At 42.4% G+C, this 21,304-nt stretch overlaps 1 protein-coding gene and 1 long non-coding RNA gene across 3 annotated transcripts in view; one reads left to right on the top strand and one right to left on the bottom strand.

The window, feature by feature from the left end:
- ATP10B (ATPase phospholipid transporting 10B (putative)) overlaps positions 1-21,304 on the top strand; it is a 304,465-nt gene that overhangs the window by 241,789 nt on the left and 41,372 nt on the right. For both annotated transcript variants that reach the window (XM_077137580.1, XM_077137581.1), the window contains 6 exons: positions 1,278-1,409; positions 2,509-2,636; positions 4,248-4,500; positions 5,583-5,821; positions 17,965-18,156; positions 19,663-20,263. In XM_077137580.1, coding sequence (XP_076993695.1) covers positions 1,278-1,409; positions 2,509-2,636; positions 4,248-4,500; positions 5,583-5,821; positions 17,965-18,156; positions 19,663-20,263 — 1,545 coding nt within the window. The remainder of the gene's footprint in view (positions 1-1,277; positions 1,410-2,508; positions 2,637-4,247; positions 4,501-5,582; positions 5,822-17,964; positions 18,157-19,662; positions 20,264-21,304) is intronic.
- Positions 9,813-21,304, bottom strand: part of LOC143664069 (uncharacterized) — a 113,099-nt gene continuing 101,607 nt past the window's right edge. Inside the window, exon 6 of the long non-coding RNA XR_013166292.1 lies at positions 9,813-9,953. This is a non-coding gene — a long non-coding RNA (uncharacterized LOC143664069). The remainder of the gene's footprint in view (positions 9,954-21,304) is intronic.

Below are 21,304 nucleotides of genomic sequence, written 5' to 3'. Positions count from 1 at the left end.
AGAATTCAGCCTGGGCTGATGGAGTATGCCCAGGAGGAGATGGGTTCTTAGCAGAGCCTTCGGTGACCAAGACGGTCTAAGCCAGCAAGTCTCCCAGGAGAACAAAGCAATCTGGTTACCATACATGGGCTCATTCAGGCAACAGGAACTGTTTGAGCCATGGCTGGTGTTCTAGGATCCTATCAATGCGCCGCCACCCAGATTGGCATCCTGACTCTGCCACCACCAGCTGAGTCATCTCCAGTCCTGCCTTCTTTACCTCCAGGATTATTATTACAGGCCTATTTTCTTAAAAATCAGAGAGAAGGTACCACAAGTCGATGGAAGGAGTAATAGACTAGAAATCAGGATCTTGAGTTCTCTTTTTGGTTCTGTTGTTAATTTCTTCTTTCACTTGGTGCAGGTACCTTCCCCTCTCTGGTTTTTATTTTCCCTGGCTGAAAATGAGGTGACTGGATGACATGGTTGTTTGAACATGATTTTATGCAGACCTCCAAGATAAAAGTAGAGATCCTTAGTGTTAAGGCTTGTGCACCGGCAACATCTTCGATACCACCAAAGAAGTAAATCTGAAAACTACTAGCCCCAAACGCTATCTTGCCACAGGGCCTTTGCACACACTGTTTTCTCATTCTTAAACCCTCTTCCATCCATTCTTCTCTCTCCTCTTAGGCTCCGCCTTAAATGTCACTTCCTCTGAGAAACCCTCCCAACCACACTCTCTAACACCGTATCTTATCTGCCTTAGAACCCTTTTATTTTATTTACTTCATGGGGCTTACTAGTAACTACAATTTTCTATTTGTTTCTTTGTATCTTTTCACCAGAATGTGAGCCTGTCATACTCATCACATCACTGCATCCCAGTGCTAGGCCATAACAGTGCTTTAGTGCAAACCAGAAAAAGGCAACCATTCCTCAAAACAGCTTACTGTCATCTGTCGGATATTTATTATAATAAACTTACAAATCTATGGTGACTACAAAGTGAGGGATTCCTTCTAGAGTTGTGCAGTGCACAACCTATACATGGTAGCTCCGCCAGGGTCCACCGCCATGCCTGGCACATAGGGGATGCTCGGTAAATGTCTACTGACAAATTAAGTGAGGCCCCTCCAGCTGTTCTCAGCAGCCTTTCTGAAGTAGGACAGGTGGTTCTGGTTGAGGACAAAGCCTTTTTTTAATCTCATAAGCTCCCATGAGAAGACCTGAGGGGTGCAAAGCAGGACAGAGACAAACAGGGGCCAAGAGACTGATTTCCCCCTTTCCTCTCAAAGGCCACGAGACAAAAGCCATGCTAAATAACAGCGGCCCACGCTACAAACGCAGCAAGACGGAGCGGCGCATGAACACAGACATCTTCTTCTGCATCGGACTCCTCTTCCTCATGTGCCTCATCGGGGCCATAGGTATGGAATGTTCTGGAAAGAACAATGTAATGACATCTTGTTTCTGGACTCAGTTTCCTCATCTATAAAATAAGGGTCATAAATGCTACCCTGCCTGAGTTCAGGGGATGCCAATGACATAAAAGTGCAACTGAAAATCTCCTAAGAGTATTATATACTATTTAGATATTAGAAATTTATTTGTTCAAGGAATACTTATGGAACCCATGTACTTGTTGGCATGGGAAGATGACAGGGTGAATCAGTCACACGATTGGTCCTCAAAGAACTCATAATCTAGGAAGAGAGACACTAACACATGGATAGAATCAATAATACAGTTTGTCCTGCTTGGGGAAAGGCTGCTCATGGTTCTGTATTAGCTTCCTGTTGTTGATGTCACAAGGTGCCATGAGCTTAGTGGTTCAGAACAATGCAAATCGATTCTCTTACAGTTCTGAGAGTCAAAAGCCAAAACCTATTTCAATGGATTAAGGTTAAATTGTTGGAGGGCTGCTTCCTTCTGGAGGGGAGTGTCTGCCTCCTTGTCTATGTCAACTTCTAGAGACCACCCGTATTCCTTGGCTTGTGAGCACATCCTCCCTCTTCAGAGGGCATCTTCCAGTCTCTGCCTATGTCACCTTCACCTCTTCTGTAGTGTCTCCTCTCCTCCCTTTGATAAAGACACTTGTGATGACGTTGGGCCACCCAGATAACCCAGGATGGTCTCCTCATCTCAAAGTCCCTAACTTGATCACATCTGCAAAGTCCCTTTTGCCGTGTAAAGTAGCTAAGTTCCTCTTGCCATATAAAAATAGCATGTTCACAGGATCGGGTCTGAGTATTAGGATATGGACATCTTAGGGAAGTAAGTAATCCTCATACTTGGAACCTCTTCCATCATTGCCCAAACCGAATGCCTATCAAGAGATTGAAATTTGGAGCATATAAAAGACCACTTTAGAGGTAAATGATTACATACACACAGAGCCACTCATATAGACTAAGGATGGGCTTTGCAAAATGCACCTATTACCAGGAGTGTGTCAAGGACTGATGCAATAGTCAACCTCAGGACCAACTGGAGGTCTACCTCCTCTCTGCCTTTGTCTCCTCTCAGGTAACAGCCTCTGGAATGGAAACTTTGAAGAGCATCCTCCCTTCGACGTGCCAGATGCCACCGGTGGCTTCCTTCCCCTGGCCCTCGGGGGCTTCTACACGTTCCTCACAATGATCATCTTGCTCCAGGTAGGAAGCCCTTCCCCGGTTGGGGGTCCAAGAAGACCCATGGCCAACAGTCCCACCACTTTGCAAAATAAGAAAAACTCGAGGCAGGTCCCCAATAAAGAACCAACTGGACTGAGATGGGGAAACATTTATGGCTTTCTTGTCAGTCTTTGAAAGTATTTTCATTTGGAGTAATGTCCAAGGCCAGCCCTGTGTGGGGAGAGGACTACCCCACATGCCAGCTGGAGGAAAACTTTTGTCAGGCTTTTCTATTTAAGGATAAGATTATAGCAGTGACTCATGCATGCCTGTCCCTTTCCCAGATATAGACTGGGCAAAACACTAAGGCCGGGGAACAAAAGTAGATAACGTATAGCAGAGAGCTCTCAAGCCCTGAGCCCTGAAAGAAATAAGCCACAGGTTAATGTTTTAACTTTGATAGATTGAGATGGAAAAGAACAGATCTGGCCCTATAAAGAAGATAAAAACATGCAGAGCCCTACAAGATGCAAGACAGTAAGGGATAAAGAGATGGATAAAATAATCTTCATGCCCTTAATAAATTAGAATCCATGAACAGATGAGAGTAGTCTCAGTTTTGTTCTGATGAAACGCCATCTACATTAGATTTCTTGTAGTGTTTGAAGGTGTTTTGTTGTCCTCTTATTGGTGGACCTTTTTTCATTCATTCATTTTGCAGAATCATCCTTTATAAATGTGATTCAGATCATATGCCTCCTCTGCCCCTCCAGTAGGTTCACATCTGCTCAAAGCAAGGTCCTAAGTGACCAGGACCTGATTCCTTTCTTGACCTCCTCTCCTACCCTCTCCTCCTCACTCATGGTCTTCCAAACACAAGGCCTTCTTACGACTACTCCTCAAACTCCTGACATGCTCCTATCACCCAGGCTTTGCCCCACTCCCCCTCGCCGGCCTCTGCCAGGAATGCCCCTCCCACAGATGTCCTCATGACTTACACCTTCATTTCCTATGGGTCTCTGCTCAAAGGTCACAGTAAATGAGAGTCCCTCCCAGCCATCGCTTTCCACCTTCTTCACTCTTTACTTTTCTTTATTCTTCTTCATGAGACTGATCCCCACCCCACATATATTTACCTGTTTATTCATTGTCTATATCTTCCCACTAGAATGCAAGGCCTTCAAGCCCAGGCATCTTGTTCAGTTCACTACTATTTCCAGGACCTAGAACAGTGTCTGGCCTGTAGTGAGCACTTGATAAATATTCCGTGTTGAATTGGTGAACCATCATCAACAGTGGGTCTAAATAACTGTAATAGTAGGTGGCAGTCCTTGGTGGCAGAGAAGTCCAAGGGAGGGGAGGGGACAGAAGCACAAAGGTTCCCTCACTCCTCTCCAGCTCCATCATCAAACTAACCCATGGGGAGTGCCTACTTTGTACTCAATGCTATTTGTCTCCTGACTGAAGATTTTAGATTCTTCTAAGGATTCCAGTAAGTTTCCAAAAGAAGCCTGAAGTCACTGACCTTTAATTTCTTAGAGAAAGCAAGCTGGCCTCAGCTTCCCATGAAACGCCTTTGCTCTCCACTACCAAGGGTCCCAAGTCAGGGAACCAGCCTGGTTTTTAAGGTGATGAGAATCTATCTCCTCCCAGGTGATGATCCCAATCTCTTTGTACGTGTCCATTGAACTGGTGAAGCTTGGGCAAGTCTTCTTCCTGCACAATGACCTTGACCTGTACGATGAAGAGTCTGATTTGTCCATTCAGTGCCGAGCCCTCAACATTACTGAGGACCTTGGCCAGATACAGTACATCTTCTCTGACAAGACCGGGACCCTGACCGAAAACAAGATGGTGTTCCGCCGTTGCACCATCATGGGCAACGAGTTTTCTCACCAAGAAAATGGTAAGAGGGGCTGCCAACTGCCTCCATCTTTTTCATGGGAAATGCCCCATTCTCCTAAGAGAATAGATGATAAAAGGCACTATCCAGACTCCCCATACATGCCTGTGGCATTTCAGCAAGTTGCTTACTCGTTCCCTATTTGCTTCCCCATCACAGATCAGGGCTGCTCTTATCAGTCCTAGATTTTCCTTTGTTCACAAAGGCCCTGGGTGATATCCTCTGTGGAACCCCTCCAGTCGACCTTGTCTGATGTCATATACTTGCAGGGTTTCTAGCTGTTAGAAGGGGCTGGGGGCAACATAGGAATGTCTCTAGTCACCGTACCTGAGATGTCAGGGCGGACCTATGTCAAGGTTCATGGTCAAATTTGACATACCCAGGAATGCCTTCCATGCTATCTCAGTTCTCTTAGATTGTCACTGAGGCGAGGCTTGGACTTAGCAGACATATTGCACTATGTCTGGGCTGTCTACTTGCATAAACAGAAGGTGGCCTGTAAAATTGACCTGGTTCCCTCATTCACCCCCCTCTCCCCAAACCCACACACAAATACACACACACTTTCTAACTAAGAGAAGAGACTCAAGGGAGCAGCATTCATTTTACTGGTTTGGAGAGATGGAAAAAGAAAGGAAGAGATATTATGAGCAGTCTTACCTTCTTTATCACGGTGGTAGTTAAGCATTGACATAGGAGCCACATTGATCTCTTTTTAATAATAACAATATTAATAATAATACCATTACCAGTACTTAGTGCATGCTAATAACTGTAACATCTTATACCATTGATTTTTCTAAACAACCCTATGAGTTAGGTACATTTTTAAAACCACAAACTGAGGAAAGAAGCATAGGTTAAGTCAAAGCTCAGTCACATAAATAATAATTAATAGAGCTCAGATTTGAACTTCTGTGACTTAGTTGGACCCCTTTTTGTCCAGTCAAGGTAGACTTGTTTTCAGTTTTCCAAAGCAGCCCAGCCCTGCCTGTGCTCTTTCCCTCTCCCTCAAGGTCTAGGATCTCCTTTGTTATGATGCAGCCAAGGTATAATTGGTTAATAACAGGATTCCTTTCTTGCAGCCAAGCGACTGGAGACCCCAAAGGAGCTGGACTCAGAGAGTGAAGAGTGGACCCAATACCAGTGCCTGTCCTTCCCAGCTAGATGGGCCTCAGGCCCAGCAGCTATGAGAGGCCAAGGAGGTACCCAGCCTCTGAGGAGGTGCCAGAGTGCCCGGGTGCCCATCCAGGGCCACTCCCAACAGAGGTCCATGGGGCGCTGTGAAAACTTACTGTCTCCTGTGGCCTTCAGCAGCTCCATAGTAAGTCCCCAAATTTTCCATTTTGAATTGCAAATGTTCTATAGTGGAAGAGATGGGAGAGGGTTCTGTGAGATGGAAGAGGGTTCTGTGAGATGGAAGAGAAAAGACTGCATAAACTCCGAAGAGCTCTCAAAATGGCAACCTGTACTCCTATAAGTAGCCCATAAGTGTTTTGTTGGGTACATATAATTCTTTTTGATTGAAATGTTTGTCAATGTTTATAAATTGGGAATTTCTTGTAAAATATAGATTCCCACTTCTCTTTTAAAAATAGAACTAGAAGAATTCTCCACACTAAGGCAACATTTCTTCATGGCAATAATTGGCCCCTTGTAAGGAGCTGATGCCACTTAGATGGGGAATGTGGTCTTCAGTTCATCACAGACTCCGCAGTTCCCTATTTATTTCCGTAACAGAACCAAGAACCAGAACTATTTATCATTAGTCGTGTTTTTCAAATAATACAGTTAAGAGGAAAGAAAAATATCTGTCATGTGCATGTTTCTATCAAAGTGGGAAAACAGAAGATAAGTTTGTAAGACTTACGGGTTTCAAGAAAAATGAGAGAATATACTTTTTAAACATTTTCATTGAGATATCATCATGCATGATACAGTCCATCCAAGGTATTCAATCAATGGCTCACAATATCATCACAGAGTGTATTCATCACCACGATCATTTTTAGAACATTTGCATCACTCCAGAAAAAGAAATTTAAAAAAAGAGAAAACCATGCATCCCATTGCATGGGTACCCCTTATCCCTCCCTTTCATTGACCACTAGTATTATACTCTACCCAATTTGTTTTACCCCTTATCCCCCATTTATTATTTTTCTGTCCTTATTTTTTTACTCATCTATCCATACCTTGTATAAAGGGAACATCAGCCACAAAGTTTTTACAATCACGCAGTCACATTGTAAAAGCTATAAAGCTATAAAATTGTCTTCAAGAATAAGGGCTACTGGAACACAGCTCAACAGTTTCAGGTATTTCCTTCTAGCTATTCTAATACACTAAAAACTAAAAAGGGATATCTACATAATGCTTAAGAATAACCTCTTGACTGTATTTGAACTCTCTCAGCCACTGAATCTTAGTTTTGTCTCATTTCTCTCTTCCCCCAAATATACTTTTGTGATAATCAGAAATAGGGCCCAGTGGTTATTAAATGAAGAGCATCTATGTCAAAACTACCCAGCTCACTTCATCCCCTTAGGTTGCCTGCCTGGTCCTGATGGCATTCAAGTTTGTGACTTTTGGTCTGAGGTTGTCTGTAGCTGGTCTCTCACATCTGATCTGTTAGGACAGTCATCAGCAAACATCCAGGTAGCAGGTAAATTAAGTGAATTCCTTCCCCAAGATTCCATGGCATTCCCGAGATGTCAAGACCAGAATCATGGTCTTCTCACTCTGTCCCTTTCCTCTCTCCTCCTTGTTATTTCTCCAGAGAACAATAAGACACATTGGCTGGAATCTTTTGAACTTACAGAAAAAGCCACAGGGAGCCCAGTTATCTTGAACGAAAGAAACGTAGTAGTGGACAATGCCTCGAGTGCTAATATCCCATTATTAGGAAGTTGGGTTTTAAAACTGACTCTTTTGGGGAATTTCCTTTCATTCTTTCACTTCTCCTATTAATACACATGCATACACACATAGCAGCATAAACATTAGCATTTTTGCAATCATGGTACATATAAACAGTAAATGCAGGATTTTTTAGCTTAATCTAATATCAAAAGCATTTTTCCATGTTGCCACCTAGTATACAAAATCAAAGACTGTGTTTTCTTACTGGAACAAAGAAGAAAGACTGAGTCAGCGTGTTCCGAGTTAATTATTACTTCGGGTGAATACAAAGTTAAGTTCACTGTCCTATGTTACTGTCATTCACAAAAATATAATATTATCACAGAAACAATAACAATGTGTTAAAACATATGACTCTCATAAGCAAACAAGAGGAATGGTGCATAGATGCCTTTGGGAAGATTTTTGTTTGTTTTCTTTTTGATTTTCCTAAGTGAGACAATAACAGACATGCATGATGTCAAATCTCTCTCTAATCTAATTCTGTCCCCTCTGAAAGGGATGCTCTTTACCTAACCATTTTCAAAATTAATTTAGTGAATTTTTACTAGATATAGATCCGAGTTGCACAGTCCCTGTGTCTTTTGGAACCTTCCAGTTGTAAGTGCTTCGCACACCCACCCTGTGTGCCTGACAGCATCTCCCTCAGCCCAGCAGGCAGAGGAAAAGAAGCATTCCTTGGGGAATCTCAGTTGGGACACACAGATTCCCTACTCCTTGTTCAGCTTGAAAAATCTCAGTAGCCTGGAAAAACTGCAGCCCCGAACCAGCCAGTATGACTTCATTTATGCAGGGCCCTTAGCTGATGACCAGCCAGAGGGACACAGTAACCCCCAGGATATCTTAGATCCTAATGTCAACGTTTTGCCCTGGCAGGCGGGGTCGAAGGCGAGAGCTGGCTGAGTTCACTCAGGAGCAATAAGGAAATTGATTTAAGTCCCAATTCGTATTGCCTGGGTAGGTGGAGAAGGTGACATGTCCTCTTCATGACCTGCTAAATAAACTTGATGAGTGGGACAGTGGTATCCCTCAGCAGTTGTTAGGGAGGGCACCGGGCTTAGAGTCAGGAAATGTAGGTTCAGGTTTTAGCTCTATTCCTGGCCTGGTGGGCAACTTTAAGCAACATGATAAAACTCTATTGTTAGTGGTGCAAGGTGGCTCAGAGGTAGAATCTTGCCTGCAATGCCAGGGACCAGATTCCTAGAGCCTACACTTGCCAAAAAAAGACTAAAAAAAAAAAAGCTCTACTGTTACATTGAACACTCTTCTTACTATTCTTACCATGTTTTTCTAAAAATCAAATAACAATGTTTGTCCTAACTACAAAATCCCTTCCAGCTATGAATTTGATGTATTTAGGGTCAAATGCCCCAGGTTTAAAGCTCAGCTCTAGCGTGTATTAACTTGTGACTATACTGGAAGCTTCAATTTTACCCATCTTTGAAATTAGAATTATTGTTCTGTCTCATGAGTTTATGTGAAGGATTTAATTGTTAGAATCAGGTATTCTAGACAGTAGAATAATAAATAGGATTTTAAACAATATTTCTAAAAGAAAGCCGCCTGCCTTGGAGAAAATGTTTGTTTATCTGATGACATGGAGAGGAAATGGGTGGCTTTTGCTTTCTCTAAGCCAATGGCTCTCTATCCTGGATATACATTAAATCACCTAGACAGTTTTCACAAAATACAATGACCAAGCTCTATCTTTCAAGATTCAGATATGTTTTGTGTAAGGTAGCATTCATATTTTTTATTTCTGATAATCCTAGTGAGCAAGCAAGACTGAGAACCTTTCTAAGCAGACCAGTGTTTCACCAAGAATTAGTTCTGATTGCGCTCAAACAGGTACCTTCTACACCTTGGGAGGCACTAGCTTGAAGGTGGGATGTCTGCTTCATTAAAGAACTCTGACCCAATTGGTCAAGCATCAGTGGCTGGAGTAACAGATCCTTGAATTATTCCCTAGAGAACTTTTATAGTAACCCCCAAGTGGATCTCCTGTTCCCCACCCCCACCCATTCTTGGCTGGTTGTTGGAACCTCTCTAAGCTTGCCTTACCCTCCGCTCACCTGCTGCACCCTCCTTACCTGCTTACCTGGCTTTCAGTCTTATCCAAGCCATATCTTGGCACCCACTTATTCTTTACCGGCCCTTTATGAACTCATTTAGAACTTGCCTCTGAAACTCCCAGGGTACAAGATCACAATGGAATATTCTGCCATATTCTGAACAAGCGCTGTGTGAATTTCCTTGACCCTTTACTCTAAAACAAAAATAAAACAAGAATCGATAGCAACAGCAAAAAGAAAAACTTTTTTTTCTTTTATTGCAAAGAACAAAGAAACATCAGTTACTGTCTTCTACTTGCCTGCCATAAAATTTGTGCTTTAAGTTGGAGGTAACAAACAGGAAGGTGGTGAGTTCTGAGCCAATGTTTAATCAATAGAAAGTGAAATGCCTTCTTCTTTTTCCTCCTGGTCTGTAAGCAGCCAAGATTTGAGCAGAAAGCCTTTGTTTAGAAGTGCCAGAAGCTGGAAAATGTTTCCGGAACCATGAAGTCAAAGAATAACTTCCTAGTCGTAAAATTTTCATTTGCATGTGTCCCACCCCTCTTCTGTGGGCATGCCCCCTTCCCACGGCCCCTGAGAGAATGCAATAGAGAAAAGTGAAGGAGCTGTCTTTGACCCTCTGCCTTCTTTACTTAATCTTTTCCTTTCTTTCTTTCTTTGGAAGAGATTCTTGCAACATTTCTAGTCTGCTCCAGATTGGTGAGGCCAAACCACATACATGCACTTCCACTGTAAAGTTAGATAAAAGTCCTGATTTAATTAGCCAAGCACACAGAATATTTTTGGAAGTGACGTGACCACACAGGACAGGAACAGATGAAGCATATCTCAGCCAAGCTTTTTTTGGTCCCCAAGGTCCCAAATGAGGGCCCACAGTAGGAGTAACATTATGCATAAGAGGTGGGATCTTACCAGATCGGGAAAGCTCCATCCTTGCGAAGTTATTGAGCCACCAAAGACTACAGGACAGAGCTCTCAGTTCTGGGCCTATCGGTGCAGGATACTCTAGGAGCCCCGAAGAGGTGCATCTACATCATACTGGGACATCAGGAAGGCTTCTTGGGAGGGATAGCCCCAAGCTGGATTTTGAGAGATTAAAGGTCAACCAGGAGAAAGAAAAAACCAGCTTGTGGGGAGAGAGTGCAGGATACCATCTGCACAAACAGGATAGAGAACTGACATTGTTAGGAGTGGTTGGAAAGAAGGGTGCAGGGTGGGGACAGGTGAAGAAGAGATGGGAGACATAGAAGGACTCAAACTACAAAGGATTTCCTCCAAGCCTAGGTGCCAGGGTGGGTATTCATAATTACACCTCTGGTTCTGTGGACTCTTAGAGTGACAACCCACTGTGCCAACTATAATAATCATCAAAATGAACTCCAGTGAGTTATGACCAATATTAGCTGATAGTAGTAGAGTAGAGCTTGGCCTACATCTCTCAGCCTTCAATGGAAACACACTCCAACCAGAAAGGAAGTAGCTCTAGGGTGGCCATGTGACATATAACCTTGCTACTCAAACTGTGTTCCTCCTATTGCAGCATCAGCACCACCAGGGAGCTCGTTAGAAATGCAGAAGCTTAGGCCACGCCCCAGACCTACTGAATGAGAATCTGCATTTTGGCAAGATTCCCAGTGATTTCTGTGCACGCTGAAGTTTGGGAAATTTTGGCATAGTGCTTAGGGTTTAGCCTTTGCATCAGGCTGAAGTGTGTTCATGTGGGTTCAAGCCACTGCCCTTCTATTGACTTTCACTTTGGACAGTTACTTAACTTCAGAATGCTTCATTTTCCTCATCAGTAAAATGGGAGGGGAAGGATAATGATCTCAATGTTGCTATGAGGCTTAAATGCTGTATGTGGAAACATTTAGCAAAGTGCTGACTTTGCTATACTTTGTCAATGAATAATAATATAACATGATCTTTTGGTGTGAGGTCATAGATCACTTCACTCAAAGTCAGCTTTGTATTTATATTAGCCATGCTGCAATAGAAGGAAAGCCAGCTATTTGGGCACCAGGCTGTCACAAAGCCTTATTCTGAACCACTGGTGGTTCCACAAAGTTATAGTTCTTTCCTTCAAAGAAATACGCTGGCTAAAAAACCCAAAGGTGGACTGGAGCAATTCTTTCTTCTTAAGTGTCCTGAGTGCCAAGTTCCTAAATATTAATGGACCAGAAAGGAAACCAGTGGATTCTGGGCGAAGGGAAGCATGAAGAAACAGCGTTACAGAGACAAGGCTGCAGTAACTGGATAAAGGTTAACCTAGTATCTGCTGCTAACACCTGCAGGTTAGACCTGCTGGCCAAGGTGCCAGAGAGAGGTTGCCCTTTTGTGGAGGAGAGTTTTTAAAACACATCACTGAATGATTGAATGGAAATATGTTCAAGAAGAGTTTTAACATTGAGATCCCAGCAGGCAGTGATGAAGTAGCATGGTGTCCTAGAAAATAGTCAATCAACAAATGTTTCTTTAGCACCTGCAATCTGCCAGGCACTGGGGACACATCAATAGACAGTCTCTGCCCTCATGGTGCTTATAGTCTAGAGGGACATAGAGTAAATAACTGATTGATCATTTTAATTGTATCATGGTTTGGTAATATGTAATAAAGAAACTTGTATAGCTTGGAGCAAAGCTTTTTTTAAATTTATTTTTCTTAATGCAACAAAATGTTTATTAACATTTTGTACAGGTTCAGCTAAAACTGAAACTGGCAATTTCTAAACTCAAATTGGGGCAAATGGCTATAGGCAAAGTTATACCATCATTGGGCACCATGAGTGCAAGATTGAAGAATTCACAGCTACCCTTCAGGTGCTGGACCCAATGCTGGGTCATCTCTTTCTGGCTGTTGTCAACAAAAAAGAATGCAGCTCTATTGCAGCTGCTTGCCTGCAAAGACAAGTCTCTGCTGGCCAGGGGTGGGGGTGGGGGGCAGCTTCTTTATCTGGATTTGGCCTTGACATTCTCAATGATGATATTCCTGGGGCAACAATCTTCCCACACGGGCTCTTCACAGGGATCTGTATTCTGACTTGTTAGTGAAGTCAGAGAGACTGTGAATCACATGGAGTCGCCTGAGTGCCGCAACACATTCTCTCAGTGTCCTCAGAGGCTGGGAGTCAGGCACTGTGAAGCCTGTCCTAGTTCTCACCCTAATTCACTGTGGGATCGTGAGCAGCTCACTTCCCTCAGAGAAGCATTAATAAAGGATCATAGCTACTTTATGGCAACCACAGAGAGGGAAAAGCATTGCAGGTACTGAAGAAACATTTGTTGATTGACTACTTTCTAGGACACCATGCTATCAGTCAGGCTGTCTGAATTCTGATTTTGGTTGAACAATGGCTCACTGGGTGACACTGGTCAAGTCAGCCCATCTCTCTGGGTCTCAATTAAGCTTTTTTTTTTTCATTTAAAGCAGTTTTATGTAGATATATTCACATACCATACACTCCATCTGAAGTGTACGATCAGTGACTTTTAATATAATCACAGAGTTGTGCACTCATCACCACAATCAACTTGAGAATATTTTCGTTACTCCAAAAAGAAAAATCTCACATACCTTAGCAGTCACCTCTTAATCCCTTTGTTCTTCCCCAGATCTAATCTAATTCTGCCTATAGATTTCACTGTTAACCACTAATCTAATTCTGTCCCTATAAATTTATTTTTACATTTTATATAAATGAAATCATACAATATGTGATGCTTTGTGTCTGGTTTCTTTCACTTAGCATAATGTTTTTTAAATCATTGTTATTTTTTAATTAGGAAAGTTATTGGTTTACATAAAAGTCAGAAAAAATGTAGAATACCCATATACCCTCCTATTATTGACATTTTGTAGTAACAGGGTACTTTTGCTACAATTCATGAAAGAATATTAAAATACTACTGTTAGTTTATATTAGGTTTATTTTTTTCCATATACTACCTTATTATTAACATCTTGTATGAGTGCCACACATTTGTTATAATTTCTGAAAGAACCTTCTTATGTTTATACTATTAACCACAGTCATTGTCCACAACAGGTTTCAATGTATTATACAGTCCCATGTTTAATCTTCTAGCTTTCCTTTTAATAACATATCCAATCCAAAACTTCCCCTTTCAACCACATTCACACACGTAATCCATCACTGTTTCTGCTGACAATAATGTGTCGCCATCACGACTCTCCATTTCCAAACATTTACAATCAACCTAAGTAGAAATTCTGCACAAATTGAGCATCACCTCCCCATTTTCTAAGCCCATTCTATCCCCTGGTAACCTATATTCTAGATTCTAGGAGTTTGCTTATTATGATTAGTTTATGTCGGTGAGATCATGCAGTATTTGTCCTTTTGTTTCTGGCTTATTTCACTCAACCTAATGTCTTCAAAGCTCATCCATATAGTTGCATGTATCAAGACTTTATTCCTTCTTACACCTGAATAATATTCCATCATATGTACATATCATATTTTATTTATCAGCGTATGGATACTTGGGTTGTTCCCATCTTTTGACAATTGTGCATAATGCCCCCATGGACATTGGTTTGCAAATGTCTGTTCAAGTCCCTGCTTTCAGTTCTTCTGGGTATATACCTAGTAGTAGTATTGCTGGATCATATGGCCATTCTTTACTTAGCTTCCTGAGAAACTGTAAAACTGTCTTCCACAGTGGCTGCACCATTTTATATTTCCACCAGCAGTGACCTAGTGTTCTTATTTTTCCACATCCTCTCCAAAACTCACAGTTTTCTGTTTTTTTAATAGTGGCCATTCTAGAGGTGAGAAATTATATCTTGAGGTTTTGATTTGCATTTGCCTAATAGCTAGTGATAGTGACATCTTTTCATGGGCTTTTTGGCCATTTGTATTTTCCCCTTGGTAGAATGTCAAATAGTTAAACTTTTGCCCAGTTTTTGATTGGTTTGTCTGTCTTATTATTGTTGAGTTGTATGTAGGATTTCTTTATATATTCTGGCTATTAAACCCTGATCAGGTATGTGCCTTCCAAATATTTTCTCCCATTGTATTGGCTGCCTTTTCACTTTCTTGACAAATTCTTTTTAAGCACAAAAGCTTCTGATTTTGAGGAAATCCCATTTATCTGTTGTTTTAGTCTGCAAACTACCAGAATGTGATATACCAGAACTAGAATGGTTTTTTAAAAGGAGAATTTAATAAATTACAAGTTTACAGTTCTAAGCCTATAAAAATATCCAAACTAATGCATCCAGGGAAAGATGCCTTTATTCAAGAAAGGCCGATGGTTCAGGAACACCTCTGTCAGCTGGGAAGTCATGTGGCTGGCATCTACTGGTCCCTAACCCCTGGACTGGCCGTTACTTTCAGCTTCTGCTCTTGTGAGGTTCCTCCAGGGCTGACTTTTATCTTTTGGCTCCCCTTGACTCTCTCGCCAAGTTCTGGCTTGCTTAAAATCTCATGGTGACATCTGTTGGACTCCAAGCATTTCCAAACATCCATGTCTCTGTTCACCAAGTGTTGGCATCTGTGTCAGCTCTGTCATTTCTGTCATTTCTTACTCTATCCAAAATGTTTCCTCTTTTGAAGGATTCCAGCAAACTGTTCAAGACTCACATGGATGGGTTGAGTCACATCTCCATGTAATCAAAAAGTCACACCCACAATTGGGCATGTCACATCTCCATGGAGATGATCTAATCAAAATTACTGCCCTACAGTATTGAATAAGGATTAAAAGAAACAGCTGCCTCCATAAGTTTGAGTCAGGATAAAAGATGGCTTTTCTGGGGCACACAATATTTTCAGCCGGCACCTCCACTGGGTTCTGGGTTTCCTCCCCTGTGGCTCTCACCTGGTGCAGTAACCCCAGAGAAAAAGGAATCTGACTTCTGATCTCATTATCTGACTTTTGATCTCATTGCATTTGGCAGTCAGAGAAGACACAGGCTGGAAACTCTTTTCCCATTGAGTTTTCTAAAATCTGGACTTGGGTTCTTGTTTGGAAAGCCTGCTGGTTCATTTGTCCTCAGTGCTCTACTTTCATGAATCATTCAAATTCCCTCAGTCCCCTTCTTTTTTAATCATTGATTCTCTTTCCTTTAAATTTTAATTTAACTCTGAATTTCAAACACTAATAGAAATGGTCTTATGTGAAAGCTTCTTTGTCATTTCAAACTATAGACAGTTGGTGTTCATTGAGCTTCTGGTATAACAAAGTTGTTGGAGCTCTAAAAGATACAATCACTTCTGATTGAGAAAACTCAGCTTCTATCTTGGAGGCTTTTACTTTATCACTGAAAAAATTGAAATATTAAATTTAAAATAGAGCTCAATCCCAGCAACTTCTAGAAACATGGGACGTGACTCCTAGGGATGAGCTTGGACCTGGCATTGTGGGAGTGAGAAAGCCTTCTTGACCAAAAGGGGGGAAAGAAATGAAATAGAATAAAGTTTCAATGACTGAGAGATTTCAAATAGAGTAGAAAGGTCATTCTGAAGATTATTCTTATGCATTATATAGATATTCCATTTTAGTTTTTAGTAGATCAGAATAGCTAGATGGAAATACCTAGCTGTTCAACTGTATTCCAGTAAAAAACTAAAAACAAAAAATAAATAAATAATAGGGGGTGGATAAGGCATATGGGATGTTTTGGGTATTCCTTTTTATTTTTATTTTTATTCTTTTTGTATTTTGGGGGTAATGAAAATATTCAAACATTTATTGTGGTAATAAATGCATAGCTATATATGATACTGTGAACCATTGACTGTACACTTTGGATGATTGTATAGTATGTGAATATATAATATATCTCAATAAAATCGCATTAGAACATATATGTATGTTCTAATATCTATCTATATATATAGAGAGAGAGAGAGAGATGTCAACATTGACCTATCTGTAGCTATATATATAAATATATGTCAATATGAAGTGAGTTTCAAAGAGATGATAAAAACATAACTTCTACAAAGATGTTGAAATTGGAAAATTGTGGGCCAGAGCCAGCCAACAGATATGTGGTGTTGTTTTTTAAAACCAGGAGCTCTCACATCATCTCTCCTTTATCTTGAGAAATCAAGAGATATGGAACACTGGACCAGCATGGTAGGAACTCACTAGGCAGAGCAAATGCTGCCCTTTAGATGGGGTAGGACTTAGCAGGTCTCACAACCCCAACCACGCCCACAGTGTCCTCATCTGTCCAGTCACGCCCACTTCCCTCATCCACCTTACCTGACTGACTCCTGTGGATGTTTTGAGATCAAAAGTCCAACTACTGTGGCTCATAAAAAAGAGAATTCATTGTCAGCTAGATACAGTCTCAAGGACAGATGGGGCCATTCATGGTTATTGAAGTCTATATAGGACTTTGGTAGACAGGAGAGGACTTTTCAAAGTGTGATCAGAGACAAAGAAGAGGAATTTGTATCCAGGAGGCAGCAAAGAGACCACTAGACTGAACTAGGGCTCACGTTGAGAAGTGGTGGGAGTAAAGAATGGAGATGCAAACTGTGGAAGAACTTGGTTGTCTTAAATCTGGAGTTTGGAATTTATAAGGCGAATGATGATGATCTCATGAAGGTTTTTTGAGACCAAGAGTAGCGTGAGGAAAATAATGTGTTAGGAAGATTGTGCTCGTGGTAATACATACGAAGGTCTAGAAAGAAGAGCAGTGGGAGACAGCATCAATTTAGATGCAGAAATTTAGGACTGAGAGCAAGAGGGTCTGAGCCTGTCTGGACACAGCAAGAATGGTGAATGAACTATGGGGAAGTCACTGAGAAGGAATAATCACTGAGTCCTGGAAACCGAAGACTTGAGTGGCTGAGGGAAGGGAGGGATTCAATGAGATGCTGAAGTAATCAGCAAGAGAAAAGATGCACTGGCTCTAAAACTTCAGGGAAGAAGGTATCATCCTTTCCCTAGCTATATAAGCTTCCTAGAACTGCCACAACACATTGTCACAAGCTGTGGGGCTTTAAACAATATAAATTTACTATTTCACAGTTTAGGAGGCCAGAAATTCAAAACCAAGTTTTTGGCAGGGTCGGTTCCTCCTGGAGGCTTGAGGGAGAATGTGCTCTATGCCTCCCTTCTAGTCTCTGGTGGTTGCTGGCAATTCTTGGCACTCTTTGGCTTGTGCAGCATAACTCCAATTTTTATTCTACCTTCCCATGACCATCATCTCTCTGTGTTGTATGTGTTCTCCTGTTTTTATAAGGACATCTGTTAGGTTGGATTAGAGCCCACCCTAATCCAGTTTGGCCTCATCTTAACTAATACTTCTGCAAAGACCCTATTTCCAAATCAGGTCACATTCTGGGTGCTGGATGGACAGGAACTTTGGGGAGGGAAGCACTATTCTACCCAGTACTACTCTGCCCAGTACACTAAGTATACAAAGAACCAGTTGAAGGAGCCTTCCTTCTCAATTCCTTCAGAACAGGCCCTCACGGAGGCATTTTTCTCCTAGGAAAAAGATGTGACTCCAGATAGAAACCTCCTGACCAAGGTGCGAGATGCTGCCCTGTGGCTGGAGAGTTTGTCGGACACCAGACCTGCCAAGCCTTCCCTGTCCACCACCTCCTCCATTGCTGACTTCTTCCTTGCCCTAACCATCTGCAATTCCGTCATGGTCTCCACAACCACCGAGCCCAGGCAGAGAGTAAGGACTGGCGAAGGTGGGTGGTGGGAAGGAGGAGAGGTAGGGGAGAAGATGGAGCAGGGGGCCCAAGGAGAGAAGCTCTGAATAAGGCGACCAGACACCAGAGTGCCAGCCACAGCTAAAAAGATCGTTTCATCATTGTGACACCTCGAACAGGTTCATTGTCCTTTCTAGCCTCTAGTTTCCTTGTTTTCAAATCAAACAAAGTTATTTATGCAGTCTCTGAGTAGTTTTCAAATTTTGAGTCTATCCTGTCTGCAGGGAATATTTAACATTTCTGGAGCATTTACTATGTGTAATTCTCCATAACAAACATTTTGCCTACATTGCCTTTTAATCCTCACACCCACCAACACTATGAGCTATGTTCTTGGATTTAACAACTAAAGAAACTGTGGCTCAAAGGCTTAAGTAACTTACTGGACAGTACACAGTTGGTACATGGGGGAGTCATTTGTATGACTCCATATGGCTCCTATAATATTATGTTATGCTGGTCTCTGCTTTTATACAGAGGTTAAAAAATAATTAGCACCATGTGCCCGTGGAGATAACACAGTTAGATGACCATCTACAGAAGGTTATATTTGAATTATTTTTCCATACTAGGGGTAGATTTGAACTCAGTTATACATGCTGCCAACTAGCCTGCCTTATGAGTCACTGTTCAGAGTACTTGCTGGTATAACCTATGCCTATAAGACCAAGAAACGAGGGTTCACCCAGGCACCAAATCTAAACCTTTTGTTTTTAAACCTATGTTCCAACCTGCCCTGAATTCTTCAGCCCCTGGAAAGCTGCCAAGTTATCAAAAGTCTTCTGGGGACTTTGTGAAGCAGGATGCAATATCTGAGAAATGAAATGTATTTTTGAGAGAGGAAGGGGTACCATTTGAGGAAGGCCAGCCTTCAACTTTCAGTTTTCAAGTTAATGATGGGCTTTAGGTGGCAGGTAGCTCAATGTTCAGAGTCCAATCTCTGGAATCAGTCAGACCTAGATTTGAGTTCCAGCTCCACTACTTACACATTGTGTGATCTTAGCGAATTTACTTAAATTCTTTATGCCTCAGTTTTCTTACCCAAAAAAATTGAGGATGATGGTGGTATCCCAAACAGTTGCTGGAAAGATAGAATGAGATATTGCATGCAAAGATAAAGCAGACCAGGCTATGGCAGGAGTTCAAAGAAAGTGAATTCTTATTGAGTTTGGGTTTTGTCTATTTTTCTTTCTTTTGACCACAATCACAGTGGGATAGTCAAAAGACAGAAGACCAAATGAGCAATGCCAACCCCTAAAATGTCAGGCAGGAAGAAAACATCTGTCCTGACCCCTTCATTTTACAGTTGGGTAAACTTACACCCCCTAAATGGAAGAGATTTGCCCACAATTACAGAAGTCCCAGATAATCCACTTATTGCAAAACAACCTTTATATTCTACCCTAAGAAAATCTGATATTATTTTCTAGCACAGAGAATGATGTTCTACTTTCTTTCTTAATCTCAAGGTCACCATCCCACCCTCGACCAAAGCTCTGGGGACATCCTTGGAGAAGATTCAGCAACTCTTCCAGAAGCTGAAGCTTTCTAGCCTCAGCCAGTCATTCTCATCCACTGCGCCCTCTGACACGGACCTGGGGGAGAGTTTGGGGACCACCATGCCCACCACAGACTCGGATGACAAAGACGATGCCTCTGTGTGCAGTGGAGGCTATTCCACTGATGGCGGCTATAGGAGCAGCCCATGGGACCAGATTGACTTCCTGGAGCCTGGAGGGGGTGCTTCCTTGGAGGAGGTGCTGGAGACCCCAGCCCTATCCCCGGCCGGGCCTGAGCTCTGCTACGAGGCGGAGAGCCCTGATGAGGCTGCCCTGGTACATGCCGCCCGTGCCTACAACTTCACGCTGGTGTCCCGCACGCCTGAGCAGGTCACCGTGCGTCTGCCGCAGGGCACCTGCCTCACCTTCGACCTGCTCTGTACCCTGAGCTTTGACTCTGTCAGGAAGAGAATGTCTGTGGTTGTGAGGCACCCGCTGACCCGGGAGATCATTGTCTACACCAAGGGCGCCGACTCGGTCATCGTGGACCTGCTGGAAGACCCGGCCCATGGTAGGTCACGCCTCAGCACGGTGCCAAAAACAGAGGGCTCTGCAGTTTAAGGAGCAGTGAGGAGCTTGAGTTGCAATGTCACCTAGGTCAGCAGGTCCCAGCAGGAATACAGGCCCATGAGATGTTCTCCTCAAAGCAGGCCCCATAGTCAAATGAACTTTAAAACACTGCATTCTACATCTTGTCTTGGAGAATCTCAATGCTCATTAGTGTATTAAAGGCTCTGGACAGTCTTGTAATAGAGAATTCTATTTAAATTTATTTTCCCCAATTTCCAGTTTTCCAAACTAATTTAAATATGGGTTCTTCATACATGTTTTTGTTTTTGTGGCAGGATATCCATTAATATAGCCTGAAACACCTTGTGTGTCTTACTCTTCACTTTGAAAAGAATCCAACTGAGTGCTGAAAAGGAAGTGAGTTAGGAGAGGTCACAGAGCTAACAGTGGTTTTTCCCAAACCCGGGTATCCCGAATCCTAGTTCAGAGCCTTTTCCATGCCACTGGAAGGCTGCACCAGCCTCAGATCACTCTGGGAAGTATCAGGTGTCCCGCTTGTCATCCTCCTTCCCCAGCCTCCTCCAAGTGTATTTTTGTAAACTTGCATCAAGCCAGAGAGACGTTCCAAAGTTCCCACATATCAGTGTCCAATTTTGGAGCAGCATGAATTACTGTGCAGCCGTTTCCTGACTGCTAACAAGAAGGAGACAGTTATGGGGCTTTGATTCTCCCAGGACAGTAGATACTAGCCAAGCTTTAAAATTGCCCAGGCATTCCTGTGCCTCCTGCATTATCAGCTGTGGACCGGGGCCAAGAGGCTCATGGGAATTGATAAGTATTTAGAACGGGAAGAGCACTAATTAGGCCTCTCCATCCCCAGACGCTGGCAGACAAGTGAGTTCAGGGCTTCTGAGTCAGGGGAGCCCTGACACTCCATCCCTGGGCAATAGCCGTCCACACTGTCCTGGAGATGTTCATTTGTTCCTCTCCTGACTCCAAAATGGATTCAAAATGCTTCCCAAAAAAAGATGCCAGAAAAGAC

This window comes from Tamandua tetradactyla, chromosome 20, assembly GCF_023851605.1.
Source record: "Tamandua tetradactyla isolate mTamTet1 chromosome 20, mTamTet1.pri, whole genome shotgun sequence".
NCBI classification, from domain to species: Eukaryota; Metazoa; Chordata; class Mammalia; order Pilosa; family Myrmecophagidae; genus Tamandua; species Tamandua tetradactyla.
The sequence above is the reverse complement of the archived record's forward strand: the minus strand, read 5'-3'. Positions and strand labels throughout refer to the sequence as shown.